Source organism: Neoarius graeffei, chromosome 14 (genome assembly GCF_027579695.1).
Source record: "Neoarius graeffei isolate fNeoGra1 chromosome 14, fNeoGra1.pri, whole genome shotgun sequence".
NCBI lineage: Eukaryota > Metazoa > Chordata > Actinopteri > Siluriformes > Ariidae > Neoarius > Neoarius graeffei.
In genome coordinates this window covers 32,718,844-32,739,154 of record NC_083582.1, presented here as the reverse complement: position 1 = coordinate 32,739,154, position 20,311 = coordinate 32,718,844, and the positions used below count along the sequence as shown (strand labels likewise).

At 44.7% G+C, this 20,311-nt stretch overlaps 1 protein-coding gene across 2 annotated transcripts in view; it reads left to right on the top strand.

Annotated features, from left to right (window-relative positions):
• Positions 1–3,411: 3,411 nt before the first annotated feature.
• tbc1d12b (TBC1 domain family, member 12b) overlaps positions 3,412–20,311 on the top strand; it is a 59,315-nt gene continuing 42,415 nt past the window's right edge. The window contains exons 1-3 of one of the 2 annotated variants that reach the window (XM_060939545.1): positions 3,412–4,036; positions 4,146–4,882; positions 16,201–16,312. In XM_060939545.1, the coding sequence (XP_060795528.1) occupies positions 4,194–4,882; positions 16,201–16,312 (801 nt within the window). In that variant the 5' untranslated portion in view covers positions 3,412–4,036; positions 4,146–4,193. The remainder of the gene's footprint in view (positions 4,037–4,145; positions 4,883–16,200; positions 16,313–20,311) is intronic. The other variant, XM_060939546.1, reaches the window with a different exon arrangement.

The following is a 20,311-nucleotide window of genomic DNA, read 5'->3' as shown; positions in this document are numbered from 1 at the left end:
GCCGCTGGGTTTGAACCCAGAACCTTCTTGCTGTGAGGCGACTGTGCTAACCACTACACCACCATGCCGCCCAAGCTGAAATGTTATGATTAGCTGAAATGTTATGGTGACTGTACTGGTATTGTAACTAGCTGAAATATTATGGTGACTAGCTACACTGGTATGGTGACTAGCTAAAATATTATAGTGACTGGCTGAAATGTTATGATTAGCTACACTGTTATGGTGACTAGCTGAACTGTTATGGTGACTGTACTGTTACGGTGACTAGCTGAAATGTTATGACTAGCTGTACTGTGATGGTGACTGGCTAACTGTTATGGTGACTAGCTGAAATGTTATGGTGATTGGATGAAATGTTATGACTAGCTGAAATGTCATGGTGAATAGCTGAAATGTTATGATTAGCTACACTGTTATGGTGACTGGCTGAAATGTTATGACTGGCTGAAATGTTATGACTAGCTACACTGTTATGTGACTAGCTGAAATGTTATAGTGACTAGCTGGAATGTTATGGTGACTGGTTGAAATGTTATGACTAGCTGAAATGTTATGATTAGCTACACTGTTATGGTGACTAGCTGAAATGTTATGATTAGCTACACTGTTATGGTGACTAGCTGGAATGTTATGACTAGTTGTACTGTTATGGTGACTAGCTGAAATGTTATTATTATCTGAAATGTTATGATTATCTACACTGTTATGGTGACTAGCTGGAATGTTATGGTGACTGGCTGAAATGTTATGACTAGCTGAAATGTCATGGTGACTAGCTGAAATGTTATGATTAGCTACACTGTTATGGTGACTGGCTGAAATGTTATGACTGGCTGAAATGTTGTGACTAGCTACACTGTTATGATGACTAGGTGAAATGTTATAGTGACTAGCTGGAATGTTATGGTGACTGGTTGAAATGTTATGACTAGCTGAAATGTTATGGTTAGCTACACTGTTATGGTGACTAGCTGAAATGTTATGGTGACTGGCTGAAATGTTATGACTAGCTGAAATGTTATAGTGACTGGCTGAAATGGTATGGTGACTAGCTGAAATGTTATGGTTAGCTACACTGTTATGGTGACTGGCTGAAATGTTATGGTGACTGGCTGAAATGTTATGACTAGCTGAAATGTTATGGTGACTGGCTGAAATGTTAGGGTAACTGGCTGAAATGTTATGGTGACTGGCTGAAATGTTATGGTTAGCTACACTGTTATGGTGACTAGCTGAAATGTTATGGTGACTGGCTGAAATGTTATGGTGACTAGCTGAAATTTTATGGTGACTAGCTGAAATGTTATGGTGACTGGCTGAAATATTATGGTTAGCTACACTGTTATGATGACTAGCTGAAATGTTATAGTGACTAGCTGGAATGTTATGGGGACTGGCTGAAATGTTATGACTAGCTCCACTGTTATGTTGACTGGCTGAAATGTTATGACTAGCTGAAATGTTATGATTAGCTACACTGTTATGGTGACTAGCTGAAATGTTATAGTGACTAGCTGAAATGTTATGGTGACTGGCTGAAATGTTATGACTAGCGACACTGTTATGGTGACTAGCTGAAATGTTATGACGAGTTGAAATGTTACGATTAGCTACACTGTTATGGTGACTAGCTGAAATGTTATAGTGACTAGCTGAAATGTTATGGTGACTGGCTGAAATGTTATGACTAGCTCCACTGTTATGGTAACTGGCTGAAATGTTATGACTAGCTGAAATGTTATGATTAGCTACACTATTATGGTGACTAGCTGAAATGTTATGACTAGCTGAAATGTTATGGTGACGGGCTGAAATGTTATGACGAGCTGAAATGTTATGATTAGCTACACTGTTATGGTGACTAGCTGAAATGTTATGACTAGCTGAAATGTTATGGTGACTGGCTGAAATGTTATGACTAGCTGAAATGTTATGATTAGCTACACTGTTATGGTGACTGGCTGAAATGTTATGATTAGCTACACTGTTATGGTGACTAGCTGAAATGTTATGACTAGCTACACTGTTATGGTGACTGGCTGAAATGTTATGACTAGCTACACTGTTATGGTGACTAGCTGAAATGTTATGACGAGCTGAAATGTTATGATTAGCTACACTGTTATGGTGACTAGCTGAAATGTTATGACTAGCTGAAATGTTATGATTAGCTACACTATTATGGTGACTAGCTGAAATGCTATGACTAGCTGAAATGTTATGATGACTAGCTGGAATGTTATGGCGACTAGCTGGAATGTTATGACTAGCTGAAATGTTATGGAGACTAGCTGGAATGTTATGGCGACTAGCTGGAATGTTATGACTAGCTGAAATGTTATGGTGACTAGCTGGAATGTTATGGTGACTGGCTGAAATGTTATGACTAGCTCCACTGTCATAGTGACTGGCTGAAATGTTATGACTAGCTGAAATGTTATGATTAGCTACACTGTTATGGTGACTAGCTGGAATGTTATGCTGACTGGCTGAAATGTTATGATTAGCTACAGTGTTATGGTGACTAGTTGAAATGTAATGACTAGCTGAAATGTTATGGTGACTAGCTGAAATGTTATGACTAGCTACACTGTTATGGTGATGGGCTGAAATGTTATGATTAGCTACACTGTTATGGTGACTAGCTGAAATGTTATGGTGAATGGCTGAAATGTTATGACTAGCTACACTGTTATGGTGACTAGCTGAAATGTTATGATTAGCTACACTGTTATGGTGACTTGCTGAAATGTTATGACTAGCTGAAATGTTATGGTGACTGGCTGAAATGTTATGATGAGCTGTAATGTTATGATTAGCTACACTGTTATGGTGACTTGCTGTAATGTTATGACTAGCTACACTGTTATGCTGACTGGCTGAAATGTTATGACTAGCTGAAATGTTATGATTAGCTACACTATTATGGTGACTAGCTGAAATGTTATGACTAGCTGAAGTGTTATGATGACTAGCTGGAATGTTATGGTGACTAGCTGGAATGTTATGACTAGCTGAAATGTTATGGTGATTAGCTACACTGTTATGGTGACTGACTGAAACGTTGTTTTGGTGACTAGTTGAACTACTACAGCCTGTACGAGAATGATCACAGTCTCTCAAAAGCCGCACAAAATAAGTCAGGAAAACAGCAGACTGTAGCGTGGACTGAACACTCGGCTTTATTTTCAGTGAGTCGGCTCTTTCGGCTCATTTGCCTTTTTTGTTTTCTAACCCAGACAAGTTTTCTAATATTCTTTGCCTAACTATGACAAATATTTCCTGAAAGCTGCTTTACTCTATACTGGGGGGAAAAGTAACATTGCTTAAATGACACTGTAAAGGAAACGGCAATGCCTCTGCACACGTTTACGAGCCGACTCTCAAAAAGTTCACCTACACGAGCCGACTCGGCACTGAACCGACCGCAGGAACGGGGACCTCAGTCACGCGCGCTCAAGAAACATCGTAAAAACCGAACCGTTTCCCCGGCGGCCCCTGAAACGGGAACACGGTTTGATCCCCTTAGTCACGTGGTCGAAGGTATTTCCGTTCCGAAATGCTTTTTAAACCAGAAGGGAATTTCAACGCGCTGTGTAAAAGGACGGAGTGGGAGTCGCAGTGATATAAACTGAACAGCAGGGGGCGCCGCGTGACCCGTTTTCCACTCAATGACGTCAGGGGCATTTCCAAAATGGCTGCAATTCAGGGCCGGAGCAGAACTACCGGTTTTAACCTGGAAAGTGTTGGTTATTTGGGTGGTATCGGATTAGACAGGGATTATTTCCGTTAAGACATACGGCACGGTTCATGTTTCAGCATTCAGGGGGAAAAAAATTTCCGACATGCTATGTGAAGAGGAGGAAGTGCTCAGTGTGCTAGCTGTGCAGCTAGCTCGGTACTGGTGTTCGGGAGCTGAGTGAAGACTGGGCGGAAATGGACTTGTGTCGGGGATGGTTTAATTAGAGCGGGGGTAGAATAAAGCGAGCGCTTGACTGCCGAGGCGTGTCGGAGATCAGTGGCACCGGGCTGGGTATGTGTGTGTGTGTGTGTGTGTGTTCTGACGAGGCGGATGTGTTGTTTTGGAGGCAGGAGTGTCATGTCAAGTAAGGAATGTGTTTGTTTGTTTGTTTGCGTTCCAGGTCGTTCATGCCGCCATTAACGGACTCGCCGAGTCACCGAGCGAGCTGATGGTCGCGTCAGCCGAGGAAGGCAGACCAGCACCCTCCACCGCTCATGTTACGGATAACCGAGGCGAAATGGACGGACCGGACCCACAGGGGGACAACTTCCGGCACGGCGACGGAAATGAGAGCGACCAGGACCGTGCGTTACCACGTTACACCGGCTCAACCAATCAGTGCGTCGCAATCAAGCTCCCGAACGGTCACGTGAGCTGCGCGTGCGATGCCCGTGACCCGTCGCAAAACTGCTCGTGCCCTGAATCAGGTGGTGAGGCGGTACCGAATGGCGAACTGTTGTCAGATGCTGATGCACCATCTACCAGTTCCATCTGGCGTGCTTCGAGACCACAACGAGGTGGAGGTGGTGGTGATGATGATGATGATGATGATCCCAGGTCAGGTCACAGGTCATCGTCGTTGTCGTCGTCCAGCTCGGACGCTGTCAACAGGACCCGGGAATCGGAAACGGTCTCGAACGACTGCTTATCCGAAGCTGAGCCGCAGTGCTCCTCACAGACTCTCTCGAGCCCTGAAGACAGCGAGTCCTGCCCCGACCCGGCGTTCGTCGACGTGAACCTGAGCTCGAGGAACACGTACGAAATCAGCCGGCGCCAGAGCGCCCCGGACAACGTGGCCGACGTTACCGAACCGGCCCTCAGACAGAAGAAACACGGGATCTCCGAGATCTTCGGCAGGTAGGATCGCCTAGGCCTTGCGTAAACATTTAAACGTGACTCCGTTTTGTTTTCATTAGGCTGCTGAGAGGAGAACGACCTGAGACCGGATGGGAAACTAAAGCCTCACCGGGCTGCGACAGCTTGCGAGAGAGTGTCTTCAAACGTTCGCGGGGCTTCTCAGTTTCCTCGCACGAGTCGCAAAGTGTCGCTGAAATTTTGAACATGTTCGAAAAATTCGCGCGACAGAATTTCTCTCGAAGTGGCTGTGAATGTGTCGCAAAGTCGTCGCGAACCCTTCTCAAGTCAGTTTCCACGAGGCTTCCTTTACTTCCCTGCCTGCCGAGGGAAAGCCGGGCTGCGACGGCCTGTGACTAGTTGGAGACGCGACAATTGTGGTAAAATACGCGAATATCAATTCAGTATTGGGCCTTTTCCACTACCCTTTTTCAGCTCACTTCAGCCCGACACGGCTCGTGTTTCGACTACCTCAGAGCAGCATGACTCAGCTCGCTTCAGCCCTACTCAGCACCCAAAACTCACACGGTTTTGGAGTGGGGCTGAAGCGAACCAAACCGTGCCGAGTGAGGCTGGGGGCGTGAGGAGACACTCCCCTGTGCACTGATTGGTGAGGAGGCGTGTCCTCACATGCCCACACACGCCCTGCGAGCACGCTGGGATCTGTAAACACCACAAACCCGGAAGAAGAAGAATTACAGTACGAATTACGAGAATTTCTGAAGCCTTATGCGCCTCGCCTCATCTATACGCTCTTGCCAGTATCTGTTGGCGTTGTCGGTGACAACAAGCCACAGCACCAAGACCAGCAACACTAACGACTCCATGTCCTCCATGTTTATTGTTTACTATCCGGGTTGTGAGACTACCGCTTAAAAGGTCACTGATGTCACTGTTTGCGCCGCCTAACGACATCACGTGACGTCCACCCACTTTCGCTAACTCCACCCAATGTGTCCACCCACTTCCAGCCAGCACGGTTCAGCGCGGTTGTAGTCGAAATGCAACTCCAACAGCCCCACTCAGCTCGACTCAGCACGGCACAGCTCAGCCCGACTCAGCCGCGTTTGGTAGTGGAAAAGCAGCATATGATTCCAAGTGAAATTTGTTGCTAATTCGCATATTTTATCGCAATTGTTGCGTCTCCAACTAGTCGCGGGCTGTCACAGCCCAGTGAGATATTACCCTAAAGCAGTAACTCGAGGCCTGCATGTCTGCGTGCTGCTGTTATTCATTCATATACATTCCACACACACACACACACAGATGATGAGACTCCAAAGGGCCGACGTGGTGTTCTCGGCTCCTGTAATCAGAGCTGAAGTGCTGGGCCGTGTGAAAATGCACATTTTAAATGGGAACAGATGTTGTTCCTCATTATCACGTAACCGAGGGTCCGAAACCAGTTCACGGCTGTATCCTACTTCAGCTCCAAGCACGCTATTTATTTACAGGCGGATAATAAAGGGCGTAGAGTCCCGATGACCTGGAAAAGCCTGACTGAAGGGCTCTGAAGATGACCTGATTAAAGCGTTAGGAAGTTAAACAGGACGGAAACATGAACTGACGTGCAGCGCTAAAGAAGTGAGCAGCGTATTGCTTTTAGTCCTACACATGGCAGTCGTAATCGGGTATTTATTTCTGTTTACAGCCACCTACTCATGTTGTGTTCTAGAAGTTGCACCGTTTTTGTGCGCATTCTTCTTCGTTTGCAACCATGTGACCGAGACTTCTTGCATCATTGATCACCGCCATGTTGGAGGATATACTTATTAGGGCTGAAACGATACACCCAACTCACGATTCGATTCGTATCGCGATTTTTGACCCACGATTCGATACACCCACGATTTTTTTTAAATGTGTTTTTAAAGTAGTAAATTTGACTTATTAACATTTACTTACTTACATTAACTATTTAATAACAAATAATTCAGACCACTGCAGAGAATGAGTAATATGTATGCAAAAATGAACAAATGTATATCCAAAGATTGTTTTATTTCTCAAAATAATACTGTTGAGCCGGAAGCTCTGTTTTTTTCGGTTCTGAAAAAGTCATTTTTCCAAATCGTGTAAATCCGTTAAGATTTTTTTTGGGGGGGCTCTCTCACTGTCTCACTCTCATAGGGCCAATGATTTTCTGTGATCGCGGAAAACAGATGGAAATTACGGAATTTTTATAGTGAAACGTTGCTCGCGTGTCAAAATGTAACTGCCGCAGAAGGCTTCCGCCCAAGCAGACATGCCTTCAGTGTTGCCAGATATTGCTAACGTTTTCCACCCCAAAATATGTTCAAAGCCAGCCAAAAAGCACCTAAACCCACCCAATCTGGCAACACTGCATGCCTTTCCGGTCAAGTGATTGTGATTGGCTTGTGGCACACCTAGCCAGCCAGTGAGCTGCTTGTTTACAGATTCGCTCCCCGCGTCGCAACCAGAATGGCGACCGCTTAAAAGAAATGAATGCTCTGCCAGTGGCGAGTGTGGACGTTGTGTGACTCGCAGAAGATTGTCGCAGGTCGGCGAAAAAACGACTTACTAATAGATATAAAAAATAAAAGTAATTTAAATAAGTTTAAAATGTAATTTAAATAAAAAGTAAAGTATTCATAAATTGAAGTTTGGAAGCGCCTCTGTTTTTGGGCTGAGGAGAAGTTTGAAAGGGTGTACCGCGATTCTGCCTTCTTGTATCACGATACGGATCGTGGCTCTGCGTATCGCGATTTCGATACGCATATTGTTACAGCCCTAATACTTATATAAACTAGTGCTGTCAAGCGATTTAAAATATTTAATCGCGATTAATGTCGCGACTGTCATAGTTAACTCGCGATTAATCGCAATTTAATCGCACATTTTTGTCACATGAAAAACCTTTGTAATTCTCTTATCAGCGTAAAAAAGTGAATGGGCTTGCTCACCGTTCGAACTACGGGGGTACTCGGGGCATCCGAGATCCCCTGAAACAGACATGAGATCCCTTGAAAACATGATTTGGGAAATGTTGGGGGGGGGTCTCTAAAATATTGGCAAAATGATGTTTATTGACATAGCAATCGTGTGTAACGGGAAGCATTTGCATATCCGAAGTGAGCGCGTGATGGAGAGCCGCGCTCTGAGACAAGCGCAAGCACACACACACCCCCCCCCCCCCCCCCCCCCCCCCAAGGGGAAAAAAGGGACCCCCCGAAAATATTGGCATAGTTCGAACACTGGTTGTACCAATGTTTTTTTTTTTTTTTTTTTTTTATTGCAGAGCATAACACGTCTTGTCACAGCCACTGCAAAGTGGGGCTGGAGCCGCCGATGGGAAAACGAAACCTAAGCCGAGCACCGTGGCTCTTCGGGGGAGGGCAGAGGACTCTGGCTGTGCGGGGCGTGGCATTACAGTCTAGCTGCTATCGTTTTTCTAAGCAGTCTCTGTTCCAAGTTCCTGGCAGTTTCAAAGGCTTATGAAAAACCTACATCATGTCACAGAGCGTTAATCTCGCGATAAAAAAATGATCGCCGTTAAAATTGAGTCAAGTTAACGCGTTAATAACGCGACATTTTTGACAGCACTAATATAAACATAAACTATACAGACTGGAAGGTAAAGAGGAGTTGTATTTAGAAGCTTGTAGTCATTTTTCAAATCTATTTTAAAAACATTTTGACTGCTTCAAAAGACGAGTACCAAACGCACTATTTAGTTAGAAACGAGCCTTCGCCGGGCGACGAGGCTGCAGTATTTGAGGTAGTGGACTGACATGAATCTTGTTCGATTGACTGATCGTTTGGAAAGATTCTTCAATAATTGTGCGTTTCTTTCTGCGCGCTATAAGCCGAGCATTTCAACTTGCAGCTATCTTCGATTTCGTCGTGGCCGGTATTTCGGGTCGGAGCCCAGTCTGGATCTGTAAAACTGTCGATCAGCTGGTTTCCCGAATATGGGGGGGGGGCAAAATAAAAGCAGCGTCATCAAAAATGATCGACGGCTCTTTTTAAAATGAAATAATCATACAAGCCTTTGATTGTGAGTTTCTGCACGACCAGGCTATTAAGCGATCCAATATTTCTTCTATCTTACGATCTTTCATTAAAGAACTACTGAAGGCTCGCTCTCATTTTATTAAATATCGGAATGCATTTTTGATCGCAGTTTTGTCACTGCAATAGCAAGTTATGAGCGTTTTGAAATATGCCATCAGTCCGTATGTCAGAGCGATGGCCGTAAACGAGATTCGTCGAGACCTGTGCAAGATGTCGTAGGACGGAAGTAAAACGTACAGCGGAAATCAAAGCGGCCAACGTCGTCAAAAGATGCGCGCGCCCTCTCTCTTTCGAATGCTGACGTGATCAAGCCAGAAGTTTCGTTTGTTTTGATAGCAATCAGGAAAGGTGGAAAAAAGTAGCCAGCAATCGTCATTTTAAACTCGTCTTTGTGCAGTACAGTAACCCCCGCCTATTCGCAAATTCACATATTCGCGGGATTTTATATAGAACATATCTCCTATACATTCGCGGAAATCTCAGCAATTCGCGGTCATTTGCGGCGAACATATCGAACGTGTACGCACTGCGAACGTTTACGCGCTGCTACAGTACATTCTCGGCGCCGAATGCTCGCTCGCTATTGGCTGAAGTTTGAATGGCGGGCTGCTGCTCATTGGCTGATACGAATGAGCGCATTGTACAGTACAGTCTCGCGGTTCCCGTAGTTCAGACTTGTTCACGTGTTGTGCGTTCTTGGTATTTTTGAATAATTTTTACGCCCTACAATGGCTCCTAAACGCTCTGCATCTTCTAAGGCTCCTGCCAAGGAACCTAAGCGCCAGAAGAAGGTAATGACACTGCAGGAGAAGGTAGGACTTCTCGATATGCTAAAGGAAGGGAAGAGTTTTGCGGCAGTGGCTCGTCACTACGGCGTCAACGAGAGTACCGTGCGCTACATAAAGAGCAGTTTTATGGGGGGGGGTTACAATTATTCGCGATTTCGGCTTATTCGCAGCCATGTTCGGTCCCTAACCGCCGCGAATACTGAGGGCTTACTGTACTTCGTTTGGGAAAACAGTTTTCAAAATGGCGGCACTGACACCTGGCTGCGTTTCGAAGTCTTGCGAAGATCATGCAGATAAGCGACGCCCGCCGTGGACCAAACGAACTAAATTCAACACGGCTAAAAAACGAACAGGCCGATCAGTATAATATTGAATTGCAATTAGTTGCCAATACGAGTCACGATATAAGGTTAATAAAACTGAAAACGTAATCGAATAACACGTTAATTAAGAAATAAAGCAAGTTTAGAAATGACTTCAGTTCTCCTTTAATACCTAGTCCGTAGGCCTTCCCGTTGATAAAATGTTCGCTACAGACTCGTGTGGTTTTTGTTTTGTCATCGCTGAGATCAGCCCGGTTTGTGTTGGACAGACGTTGACGTCGACGCTCCGTGGACAACTCTCTTGTTTGTTTGGTTTTTTTCTCCTTGGTTATTTATAATTGCTGGAACTCTTAAGAACTTATAACTCCCCTTGTGTCGAATAGAGTTGTGCCCGCATCCCGTTACAGCACAAAGAGTAGCGTAGCGACGAAACGAAAGGAATTCTTGAGCGTAACAACCTCTCGCACGCATCTTGTATAGTAAATGTGCACCGAGTGAGTTTGTGTATGTCCTCCAACACGGCCCACTTCCGGTTCAAAGCCTCGCGCATAATTGGCTCTGACGTCGCGTACAAACGAAGAATATCGGATTTACAAATACGAAACTCTGAATTTGCACTTCCGGTATCGAATTTGTAAGTTCAGTTTGGAAAGGTTTGTGTGCGTGCTGCGTTTCATCTACAAAATAACGCTCGAAATGCAACATTGATTACCCATAAGGCCGTCCTTAAAAAAAAAATCCGTTTCCTGTCCACCGGGTGAGCAAAAATATTTTTCAGTAGGGAGGGAGGTAGGGATTTTTTTTTTTGTAATTCGTTCTTTTTATTTGCTACAGACACAGTTTTTAATTCTGTCCAGCCAACCTGCATTAGTTCCGTAAACACATTTTTTTTTGTTCAGTTCCGTTCTCATTTTGAATAGATCTATTAGGTTCTCCTACAGATCTGTCAGGGTCATTAACAAAGTAGGTAATGAAGTTCGCATAACAAAACTCAAAAGCGGTTTGTAACGTCTCGGCTGGATCAAGATCAAACGAATTTTCCAGTAACGGTTTGTGATGGTCCGACACACGGACTTTCTGTAGTTCGGATGAAATTACACTATTAAAATGATCACTGAATGATTTGTTTTTCTGAATCTTTACTATTTTGTTGTTCGCTAGAATACCATTCTGTGATTTTAAACTTAAAGGAACAGTCCACCGTACTTCCATAATGAAATATGCTCTTATCTGAATTGAGACGAGCTGCTCCGTACCTCTCCGAGCTTTGTGCGACCTCCCAGTCAGTCAGACGCAGTCAGACGCGCTGTCACTCCTGTTAGCAATGTAGCTAGGCTCAGCATGGCCAATGGTATTTTTTGGGGCTGTAGTTAGATGCGACCAAACTCTTCCACGTTTTTCCTGTTTACATAGGTTTATATGACCAGTGATATGAAACAAGTTCAGTTACACAAATTGAAACGTAGCGATTTTCTATGCTATGGAAAGTCCGCACTATAATGACAGGCGTACTAACACCTTCTGCGCGCTTCGGCAGCGCATTGATACCTTCACTCCTGTTTTTTTTTTTTCTCTCCCCCGCCCCCCCCAACTTCTGTCAATACAACCAAAGTGACCACCAAGACGAGTAGCCTGCACTCCTTGGAACACAGTCTAGTCAGGGGGGCGGGGGAGAGGGGGAAAACAGGAGTGAAGGTATCAATGCGCTGTCGAAGCGCGCAGAAGGTGTTAGTACGCCTGTCATTATAGTGCGGACTTTCCATAGCATAGAAAATCGCTACGTTTCAATTTGTGTAACTGAACTTGTTTCATGTCACTGGTCATATAAACCTATGTAAACAGGAAAAACGCGGAAGAGTTTGGTCGCATCTAACTACAGCCCCAAAAAATACCATTGGCCATACTGAGCCTAGCTACATTGCTAACAGGAGTGACAGCACGTCTGACTGACTGGGAGGTCACGCAAAGCTCGGAGAGGTACGGAGCAGCTCGTCTCAATTCAGATAAGAGCATATTTCATTATGGAAGTACGGTGGACTGTTCCTTTAAGCAAATGTTTGAAAACTCCGGATCTCCTTCCTTCATGGTGGCTGCCATTTTTTTGTGGCGCATGCGCAGAGCTGATTCGATTCTATATTCTGCACGGAATGCGTAAATTTCAAGTTCGATTTTAGATTTACGAACCCGAAAAAAATGTCGAAAAACCTGCGTTAAAAAAAAATTTTCAACTGCACAAACAGCACTCACCCGGCCGGTGGACCGGAAACAGAGCATTTTTTAATAATGGCCTAATTGTACATACGTCGTTTGTGATCTTTTGAAAGACTTCTTCCATTGTGATCCCACGAGCGATGATTCACCCTAACCCCAGGGGTCAGGGTTAATTATATTCATTACCCGTAGTTTCAGGCGGCACGGTGGTGTAGTGGTTAGCGCTGTCGCCTCACAGCAAGAAGGTCCTGGGTTCGAACCCCGGGTCCGGCGAGGGCCTTTCTGTGTGGAGTTTGCATGTTCTCCCCGTGTCCGCGTGGGTTTCCTCCGGGTGCTCCGGTTTCCCCCACAGTCCAAAGACATGCAGGTTAGGTTAACTGGTGACTCTAAATTGAGCGTAGGTGTGAATGTGAGTGTGAATGGTTGTCTGTGTCTATGTGTCAGCCCTGTGATGACCTGGCGACTTGTCCAGGGTGTACCCCGCCTTTCGCCCGTAGTCAGCTGGGATAGGCTCCAGCTTGCCTGCGACCCTGTAGAACAGGATAAAGCGGCTAGAGATGATGAGATGAGATGACCCGTAGTTTCAGCGTGTACGCACAAACGGTGCTACTTCAGCTACAGCTGCCACCAGCCTTCCCCAGGACACCAGGGTCACTTCTGAAATGTCACCATGAGTAAATATTTATCGTCTGTGAAATGCCACCTTTACTTGCGCTGTCTGGAATCCACATCAGTACAGTTGTTTGTTTAGCGTGAACCAGAACACCGCTAGAGGATTACGGTTTCGTATGTAGGAACGCCATTGTGCACATTTGTTTCGGCTATTCACAATCATTTTAGCGCACAGAAAGGTGAACGCTAGTAAGATGTTTGTGACTGCATATTTCTTGCAAGTGTTCTGTCGTCAAGAACAGAGCTGAAGTCTGTCAGGCGAGTGATTTTGACTTTCAACTCGAGGTTATTTTCCACGGCACCTGCCGTCACATTTGGGATTCTACAGGTATGCTGCCGTTTTCTCAAAATCAATACATGCGAAGCAACAAATAGGTTTGCAAGAAATTTCAACAACGTCCTCGCGATCAGCCAGCTCCTGGATACAAGTGCCAAGTTCCAGTTTTAATTTCTTGAGTAACGCGTAACCGTTTTTATCCGAAGTCCAAGAAATAAACTTATCCGAGGTGGAGAGTGTGTCGTAATATCCATACGTCCTGAGCGTTATGGCGGATTTCGTTGTTCTCTCCTCTGTACCCAGTTCAATTTGACGAGCGTTAAAGTCAAGTCTTTTATTAGCAGGCTTGTAGTGCTCGAATCGGACTTGAGCACTGATGACTCGGACTCGTGCATTAACCGCATTTGGACTCGTAAATCGGACACGAGGACTCTGATTTTTCCTTTATTTTTTGAAACGCCGCCATAATTTGGTATAACGTATTTATAGCTATGTTAATTTTGTACTAATCTCGTACAAAACTGTCACACCTGTATGCATCAGACAGGCTCTCGGGCGCGCTCCGGACTCTCGCATGCGCCATAAACGACTCGCACCTACACAGGATTAAGACGCAATCAGTGCACCGATATAAAAACTGTGAAAACATATATACTTTGCGAAGTATTGAGTTGCATTGCTGACACATTACCAAACCCGATTTCCTGTTTCTCGTCTTTGATTCTGCCGAGTCTCCGGTGGCCTGTTTGTGCGTCGCTCGACCTGTTGCCTCTTTTACGATTTTGCCTGCCGTCCTGAATTGTTTACCATCTTCTCTTGGATTAATAAACACACCTTCTGCACTTGCATCCGTCTCCCAACCATCTCTGACAGAATACTTCACACTCCCTGATAAAGAGAAGCACATTCACCTGTTCATACGGCATGTTCAGGAACAAACTAATGTTAATGGCGCTGAAACCGACACCGTCAAATAGTGCGGTTAGAGTGGTGGACTCGAGACGGGACTCGGACTCGAGGTTTAGTGACTCGACTACAACGCGGGTGATTAGAAATCCCAAATCTAACAGCAGTCTATCATCTGTAAGCTCCTCATACTCCTTGATTTCAAGAAATAATCATTTCAGACGGCAGCTCGGACCCGTGCAGCCATGCTGCTATACTTTCCCTCAACCTAAGCAGCGCACGTCAGCAAAGACTAAAGCCTAGGTCACAACCGGACGTACGATTTTTTGGCCGTGCGATTTTTGGCGTTTCCCAAATCGCTGCGTTTTTTTTTTTTTTTTGTTCGTGGAGAAAGACGCACATTGGCCGTAAGTTTGTCTTGCAACCTGAAAAAAACGTAAGCGCCCGTAGAGTTTGTTTGACACGACAAAGAACCTCTGCGGCCGGTCTACGGCTCGAAAATCAGCACGTCACACGCGCGCCCTCCGTGCGTTTCTTGCGTTTTTTGCACGTAGACCGGCCGTAGGAGCACGTACGGCCGGTTGTGACTGAGGCATTAAGTCTGTCGGTCCAGACTGGATTAATGGTTTTGATAAGTGATATGATTTTTTTTTTTTTTTCCCCAACGTTCGGATACGTGTCGTGTCCGCTGTAGTCCACAATTACTGACAAAAGTGGACCCTGATACGGTCTTCTGCCTCAAGGTTCAACATGTCCATTGAAATGCTTTTCTGCTCACCATGATTGTAAAGAGTGATTATTGGAGTGCACAGTAGTCTTCCTTAGGCCCCTTGAACCAGTATGGCTATTCTCTCTCATCAGCAAGGTATTTCTTCCCACAAGGATGTTGTTTTTTTTTTTTTTCCCCTACTGTAAACTCTAGAAATGGCTGTGTATGAAAATTCCAGTAGATCAGTAGTCATTTGCTTAATTTCTTCTTCATGCAAAGTGTCGAAAATATTGAAAACAGGCACCAAATTTTTTCAAGACTCTTCAGTACCTTGTGCCCATGTCTGCTCGCCGTACACGGACGCACTACCACTTTTTCGCCTACCCGGTTAGGTTTCTGGGCAACTGATGGGGTTAACCCCATTGGCGTTATATAATGAGTTAATGATCTGTCCACCTCTGTGATGCACTTTTGTTTATGCACCATATAACACTGTATGACAGAAACCACGACTGAACAACTTTTTTTTTTTTTTCCCCCCCCCTGAATTATTTGAGTCTGTTGAGCGTTTGCATTGTTGTACCAGGAAATGAACACAATTTTGTCCAGCAACGTTTTAAAAAAAAAATCTAACCCATTAGCATTTCTGGTTGTTGTTGTTGAGGAAACCAAGTATGTAAATCGAGGGCGAAGGTGTTGAAAAGTAAACCGAAGCTCTCGAGATTGACCTTGATGCCGCCGAGTGCAAAATATTCGGTAAGTTTGCATAGCACAGCAAGGTGAAAGCTCACCAGAGTGTAACCTGAAAACTAAGGACACATCAGTCTGAGCCGGAGTACGAGCCATTAGCTCAATATTGGCCTCAATCTCAGATTCTGTAGTGGATCCAATTTCACACACTTCCTCTTCGGAGCCACTGACCTATTTTTAAATATGCAGAGTAGCATAGTCAGGATCAGTATTTTGTCATCTCAAGTGCATCATGAAATCAAAGAGCCACCAAAGTATTTTTAAGAGAACCAGGCTGGAGAAAAGGACGCTCATGGCAGTATGTGTTAGTCTCGGTTTTAGCAGTACTTTGTAATGGCTGCATGCAAAACTGGGTTGACTCTGTTTTAGCACTTGCACTTCTGCAAAAAGCCTGCACAAAGTTGAACATTACCAGGAAACGCCATGCAGTATTTGTTTTGCCTAGAGATTCATTTACATGGCCACATGCTGCCTTTCAGTTCTCCAAAAGATAGTTTGGTTTTGGTCGAGATCTTTGGCGACTGGCAATTTGATGAGAGTACACCAGACTGCATTTTGTTTGATTGTTCACAGATTTCTTTAGCTTCTATATGAGTAAAAATGCAGTGTGTGTGTGTGTGACAGATGTTCCTTGCTTGTGTGTTTGCCAGGGGCCTGTTCTCCAGAAAGCAGAAAGAGTCTGCAAGTGCTCCTGGCTGGAAGCTGTTTGGGAAGGTCCCACCAAGAGAGATCCCTCCCAAAGACTCCAAAACCATCCAGCAGGTCCCAAAGTCACACATTCCTAAAAATGTCAAATATTTATCCATGTCCTGCTATGTTTAACATCTTGTATTTGACCTAGTGGTGGGTGGCATTCTTGAAATACTGTTATCACTGTCGATTAAGCAAGACTTGTATAGTATTTGCCCTAAAATGATGCTTGGCGCAAAACCACCAAATGTCAACATTTCCAGACTGTTGGATGTAATATCGGTTAATTAATCATAAAAGAGGGCGGCCGCAGTGTTGCAGTGGCGAGTTTTTAAGCCTGTAGCAAAGATAGCAAGCTGACACAAGTGAGTTTCATGGCTCAGAGACGTTCTAATAGTTCTGCTAACGATGACCCGCAGCATTCTATGGACAAAATGTTCTGGTTTTAATAAGACTAGTGTCTGGCTGCTGCATTTTGGACTATCCAGATCTTGTTTTTGCACCTACTGGAACATCCAGACAGAAATAATCATCAGTAATCCACAAGACAGCCATAGTCCAGTCTACAGGTGGCAAAAGAGACTGGAGTCAATATTCACACCAAGGACTTTCTCTGCTGCACACAAATGTAACTTAAATGCCATCAAGAGTTACTGTATAATCTGCAAGCTGACTTCTAGCTGCCCGTGGCCTTCGAAGTACTTTTGTTTACTCAGAATTAAGTATCAAGAAGTTACTCAGCATCCAGAATGTTAATGCTACTTACACATTCCTCAGCTTTATTAAGCTGGTGTCTGTCATCTGGCTTTGCTAGAAGCTGTTTGGGAAGGTCCCACCAAGAGAGAGCCCTCCCAAAGACTCCAGAACCATCCGGCAGGTCCCAAAGTCACACATTCGTAAAAATGTCAAACATTTGTCCATGTCCTGCTGTGTTTAATATCTTGTATTTGACCTAGTGGTGGGTGGCATTCTTGAAATACTGTTATTACAGTAGCAAAGTTAACTAAAGCCACAACCAAAGCACAAATACCAGCACTACTACTACTGAGAAAGCGCTGGTTAAAGTAGTAAATGGCCAGCTACTGTCCTTTTGATCACAGCTGTGTCACCTTGTAGCTATTGAGACCATATCATAATGTCCTCGACAGTCTACAACACTCCGTTGGAGTTAATTGAAGAGCTTATTCCTTTACTAGGTCGTATCTTACTGGCTGCTTACTGACAGTCATCAGCATTGCAGTGGAAGCTAATAAGCTGTTTATGAATAATTAATTATTCCCCGAAGTAGCATGTATAGGGGGAAAACATTGGGCCGGGAAAGGCAAATTTTATTTTTGTATGCGTTGAGAAGTCAACGTTTAACATCTGCAGACTGATAGCAGTCTGTAAGATGCAGCCTAGAAAAGGAATAAGCTCTTCAATGAACTCCAGCAGAGTGTTGTAGACTGTCCAGGACATTATGATATGGTCTCAGTAGCTACAAGGTGACATGGCTGTGATCAAAGGACAGTAGTTGGCCATTTACTACTTTAACCAGCGCTTTCTCAGTAATAGTAGTATTGGTATTTGTGCTTTTGGTTGTGGCCTTAGTTAACTTTTGCTACTGTAATGTATAAGAATCTAAGATGATATTTGTTGTTGTGCGTTACCCTAACATGAGAGAGGTGCTGATCTGACTTCAATAAAAGCAGTTCTATAGTTAAGAAGACTCTCCTTCCATGCAGTTTGGATGACTACCAGTTTATTCATCAGTGTCCTGTTGATTCTCGGTTCCTTAGACGCTTGGATATTTCTCAGAGTAAAGGGATTTTCCATCAAGAAGTGCCTTTTGGTTTAGGATCTAAACTAAACAAGCGAAACTGATGGCAGCACCCATTTACTGTACATGGAAAGGAGCTAGGAATGGAACTTGGATTTTATCCGACAAAGCAGTGGCAGCAGCATCTTCAACGCCGGGCTGATTTCACGTCTCTTATAAAGGACTGCAACGGAGTTCGGATATAAAATAATAAACCACCCCTTTAGGTCCGAGTCCTCTGGGGTGTGTTAAGAATGAGGAGGAATGCAGGGCCATCTGTTGCTGCAGTTACAATCCAGACATCCAGCTGGCTTGAATGCCTGTGTAGACGTGTGTTTAGTTCTCTTCCAGTTACATTCTTCAACGATGCGTATGGATTCTGGCTTGGTTGTATCCCTGATTACATGTGAATTCTTTCTTCACATTCGAGTCTCTTCTAGCGTTTACCCAAGTGAGACAAGTAAGTGGCCAGTAGGCTGCTATCTCAGCCTCTACACTTATCTACGGCCTCAACCAGTCTTGACCTTGAGCACTGACGATCTGCTCAGTGTTTAACGTGCTCGCAAACGTACCAAAGCTTTTCACCCTTATTCATGTAGATGGTGGGAGTTTAAAAAAAAAAAGTCCAGGGTGTGATAGCTGTACAAAACGGTATAGTACAGTGTATGCGTACATCTCTCTGTCCTCCGTCAATCACAGAGACACGAGCCATTTGTGGGCTTCTGTGAACTCGCATGCGGAGGAGTGTACATAGCGCTTTCTTCTGACTGTGCTACACTGCCCTGCGATCTAGCATGAGCAGCAGTTTGAAAAGAAAAGAAAATGGTGGTAGCTTCACAAGTTTCTGAAGAAGCTTGTGCTTGCTTTCACCCTCCCTGGTTGGTGTGACGGGGAGAGCTGGCTAGTGACCAAGCTGATAGAAAATGGGTGGGGAAGTATCAGATTTCTCACACTGTAGTGCTTTTATGTTATCGCCACATCTGACCACGTAGTACATTTCAGCAAAGTGCTGTACCTGCGTCAGTCACAGAGACGCTAGGCACGTGTGGGCTTCTGCGAACTTGTATGCGGAGGAGTGTAGATAGCGCTTTCTTCTGACTGTGCTACACTGCCCTGTGATTGTAGCATGAGCAGCAGTTTGAAAAGAAAAAAAATGTGGTAGCTTCACAAGTTTCTGAAGAAGCTTCAGAGTTCTTATATGTTACAGTAGCAAAGTTAACTAAGGCCACAACCAAAGCACAAATACCAACACTACTACTACTGAGAAAGCGCTGGTTAAAGTAATAAATGGCCAAACTGATCAGAAAATGGGTGGGGAAGTATCAAATTTCTCACACTATAGTGCTTTTATGTTATCGCCACATCTGACCAAGTAGTACATTTCAGCAAAGTGCTGTACCTGTGAGTGTACCAGTATTCCACGATGCTACTGGTATAACTCTTTCAGACTCCCTAGAAGTCATAAAAATGTGTGTAGTTATGACTCGGTCAGTTTAGAGGTAAGCCAAATGTCACCAAGTCCTCTGAAGTCATCCCCAGCCTCCTGGTTCCAGGCAGCTTCAGTGCTAAGAGGCCCTTATGACTAAATACTGCACTTGAATAACCTCATAAGCGTTCAGAGACCGTGTTCCTGTCGTATGGTTTTAACTGAGTCCATTTCAGCACTAAATGCTGCGAGAGCTAGCACAAACTCTCACAGCCTTCACGTCAGACAGTCAAGAGTTAGCGGAGTTAGACGGAAGGTTCTTGCTAATAATAAATGAAAGGCCATCGGGGTTCGCTGGCATATTGTCATCTCATCTCATCTCTAGCCGCTTTATCCTGTTCTACAGGGTCGCAGGCAAGCTGGAGCCTATCCCAGCTGACTACGGGCGAAAGGCGGGGTACACCCTGGACAAGTCACCAGGTCATCACAGGGCTGACACATAGACACAGACAACCATTCACACTCACATTCACACCTACGGTCAATTTAGAGTCACCAGTTAACCTAACCTGCATGTCTTTGGACTGTGGGGGAAACCAGAGCACCCAGAGGAAACCCACACGGACACGGGGAGAACATGCAAACTCCGCATAGAAAGGCCACGGGGCCCGAACCCGGACCTTCTTGTTGTGAGGTGACAGCGCTAACCACTACACCACCGTGCTGCCGCATATTGTCATGTTTCAGTGATTTAAAACAATAAGGTATAATTTGAAGGAAGGCATTGTTCATACGTAGTTCTGTGTATCTGCAAACGTGGAAGTAAATCTCATTTTGGGCTCTGCAT